The 3335-nt window shown below is 65.1% G+C and overlaps 1 protein-coding gene across 1 annotated transcript; it reads left to right on the top strand.

Annotated features, from left to right (window-relative positions):
* Nucleotides 1–2248: 2248 nt before the first annotated feature.
* MNEG_10264 (hypothetical protein) lies at nucleotides 2249–2893 on the top strand (the record flags this gene model as incomplete). The annotated part of the gene is made up of 2 exons (XM_014041262.1): nucleotides 2249–2386; nucleotides 2723–2893. 2 exons carry the CDS (start codon nucleotides 2249–2251, stop codon nucleotides 2891–2893), a joined length of 309 nt encoding a protein of 102 aa, XP_013896716.1.
* Between the last annotated feature and the right edge of the window lie 442 nt (nucleotides 2894–3335).

Below are 3335 nucleotides of genomic sequence, written 5' to 3'. Positions count from 1 at the left end.
CCCCCGCAGTACCCGGTTGCTTGCTTTGGTGCAAACAGCACGAGCTCCAAGCTGCCACGCCGGTGCACGCTTTGACCAATCAAGGCATTTGAGCTGGGTTGATGGGGAATCCGACAACCATTCGCGCTGCAAGGAGTTGTCGGCTGTACATACACTCGGAGGTCAGCTGACGATGTGATGTAATCCAGGTGTGACGGCGAGTGTAACAGGGCGGGTGCTGTGGGTGTGCATTGAGTGAGCACAGGCGCGCGGATGGGCCGGCAGATATAGGGGTGGGCAGCGGGGTGAGCCCACGCCGCAGTGTTGTCAGGGGCAGATGTCCAAAGGTGAGCACAGTCATGATCCCTGGACCGGAGAATGCCACCAGCGGGCCTGGGGCAGCGCCCGAGACGGCAAGCGGCGCACGGTCTGGGCTGTTGAACCTGTCTGCGATGCTCATGAAAGTCGATAAGGGGGGCTGTAGGCGCTGTTTGGCCTCGGAACCATACAAGAGGCGTCTGCAGAGCTCGAAACTCACCTGCGCGCGTCACCAGAGTCGCCGCCGCGTCGCGTCGGCACAGCCCTGGCGCATGGTGCCGTTGATCTGATTGATTGGCACTGGGATTTTGCGTATAGTTGTGAATTGCTATACGGCGATCTAGGCCGTGTGGACGCTTACCTCACAAACACACGACAAATGATCACGCGCCTCGTCCGTCCCTAAGCAATCAGATTACGATCAAGATACCACCATCCAATCATACATCTTGAATCCGAGCTGACAGCGCGCGGCAACCTCGCGTCGCTTCGTGCGGTGTCGCCACCCTCGCTGCAGTCCCGCGCTCACCCCGGACGTTGCGCGGCCACCGGCCTCCACTCATCCTGCACACCATTATCCGCGGCCGCCCCACCATGGCCGCGGAATGGTGCGGCGCCTTCGGGCCAGACCCCTGGCTCCCGCGCGGCGGCGGCCCCTCACCATGTTATCAGGAGACCGCCGCCGCCGCCGCCCTCCTCCTCGCCGCCGCGCCGCTGCTTGCGCTGCAGGCCGCGCGCCTGCGGCGCGCCGCGGCGGCGCGGCCGGCGTGCCGCAAGCGCGGCATGACGGGCGGCGAGTTTGCGTATATGCTGCTGGCGCTCTCCCTCGCGGCAATCCACTTGACGCATCTTATTGCAGCGGCGTATGCTTTGCGGGACCTGCCGTTTCACATAGCCTACCACTCCGCTTTCTTTGTGATCTGGGCGGCGGTCGCGGCGGCACAGCGGCGCGCGGCGGCGGCGTGTGGGCATGCGCCGCTGCGGCTGCTGCCGCTGGTGACGCTCGCGCTGGTGGCATACCTATGGGATGGTGGGCGGGGCTTGGGGGGCGAGGCGGGCGCGAATTGGCTGGGAAGCGTGGGGCGGGCGGTCAGTGTCAGACCTGGACTTTGTTCAAAACATGTATGCACACACGCAGATACACACACTTCCTGAAACTCACGCAAGCGCGCACATCCACACACACCACTCATCAAACACACGCACTCCCAACACTCACAACACATATGGAAACAAGTGCCCACTCCGTTGATTTCATCAGCACACCCACACACACCCTCACCCCCCAGTCTATTCCATGTTTGCGGCCTACCTCGGCACTGACGCCTTCCCCAGGGCCTACATCAAGAGCAGGTGGGGGTGGGGGATAAGGGCCTGCTGGGAGCTCGAGAGTTTTTTGCAAGGTCCGCCGTTGCCTTGAGGGTGACGCGGCTTCCCCAGAGCTTGTGTCAAGAGCAAATGGGTGTTTTTGGCTGCGTTCTCGATTGGGGATTTATGCGTGTTGCAGGGCCTGTCGTTGCCCCAGGCCACATCATGAGCAGGTGGGGGGGGGGGGTGTCGTGGAAGGGGTGGGGACGGGATGGCAGGGGTGTGCAGACGGGCAGGCGGGGCGCCTTTTTTGGCTGGGGTCTTGAGGAAGATCGTGGGTTTGTCACAGGGCCTGCCATTGCCCCGCTGCCAGTCCCGCCCCGACCCGGGCCTGCAGGTTTGTTTGGAGGGGGGCTTGTTGGTCGCCGTCTGGAGGGGATTTGAGGGCTCGTCGCAGGCCCTGCCGTCGCCCCGCCCGGCTGCCACCCCCCTCCTGGCCCGGGGTCCGGGGACGCGCCTGCGCAGGGGGGCCGGGGTTGGGGCTGGTGGCTGCCTTGTGGACTGTCCCGTACCCACCCGCCCGTCCACCCCGCCAAAACGCCCGTTCGAATTCGTTCGAAACCGCAGCGTCTGGTCTGCCATGATGGAGTCCGTCTTTACCGCCCTGCTGCTGGCGATAGAGATAAAGCGCCTGCAGGCCGCGCGGGCGGAGGCGGCCGCGGGCGGCGGAAGCGGCTACCAGCCCCTGGCTTCAGACGATGTGGAGGCCAGGGGCGAAGACGTGAGTCGGTTATGGCGGTTTTCGCCGCGACCGCGGCGGCGGCGCTGTGCGGCGGGGTTGGTGCCGACCTCGCGCGCGCGGTTGAGCGGTGCTGCTGCGGGCTGCTGTCGGCACGCGCCGGGGGATTGCTGCTGGGCGGTCCCTTGATGTGATGGGTCTGCGTCATTCGGCGTGAGCTGCGGGGCTCCCTGGCGCGCAGAGCGGGTCGTGGCCGTCGCGTCCCTTGCGGGGTGCGAGGCGCGGTTCGGGTGCAACAGCTCGGACGCGACACGGCGAATGAAGACTAGGGTATGCGCGGCGCCCAAATAAACCGCGAAAAACGCGACCTCGCCGCAGGGCAAGGAGGAGCGAACGTGGGCGGCCCTGTTTGTGGACGCCTGCAAGTACGCGTGGCCCGAGGCCATGGGGCTGCGGCTGAGGGTGCTGGGCTGCGTGGCGATGATCATATTCATGCGCTTCCTGAACCTGGCTGTCCCGATCTTCTACAAGGTGCGGGCGCGGCGCTGATTGTCATCATTCGGCACGCAGTTTTTCAGGGTGTAGGGTGCAGGGTGGCTGGGAATCTCTGGGTGAAATCGTAGATCGGGGGCAGGGGGTGGGGCGATGGGCGTCGTCGTGCCGTGACTCAACGTTGCAGTTACAACAGTCAGCGCACGCACGCGCGCACGCACGCACACACACACACACACACGTGCGCACACACACACACACGTGCGCACACACAACACACACAACACACACACACAACACACACACAACACACACACATCACACAACTCCGCGCCGCCCCGGAACGAACCCACCCCCCAACCCCAGCGCCTGGTGGACCTGCTGGCTGGCGCTACCGCTGACGCGCAGGCCGGCAGGACGCCGCCCCCCTTCAAAGACCTCGTTGCACCCTGGTGGGCACACAGGCACCCCTCACACCCCCCGCCCGTTCCCCTTGCCC

Source organism: Monoraphidium neglectum (assembly GCF_000611645.1).
Source record: "Monoraphidium neglectum strain SAG 48.87 unplaced genomic scaffold scaffold02247, whole genome shotgun sequence".
Lineage (NCBI taxonomy): Eukaryota > Viridiplantae > Chlorophyta > Chlorophyceae > Sphaeropleales > Selenastraceae > Monoraphidium > Monoraphidium neglectum.
This window is presented reverse-complemented; position numbering and strand designations above follow the sequence as displayed.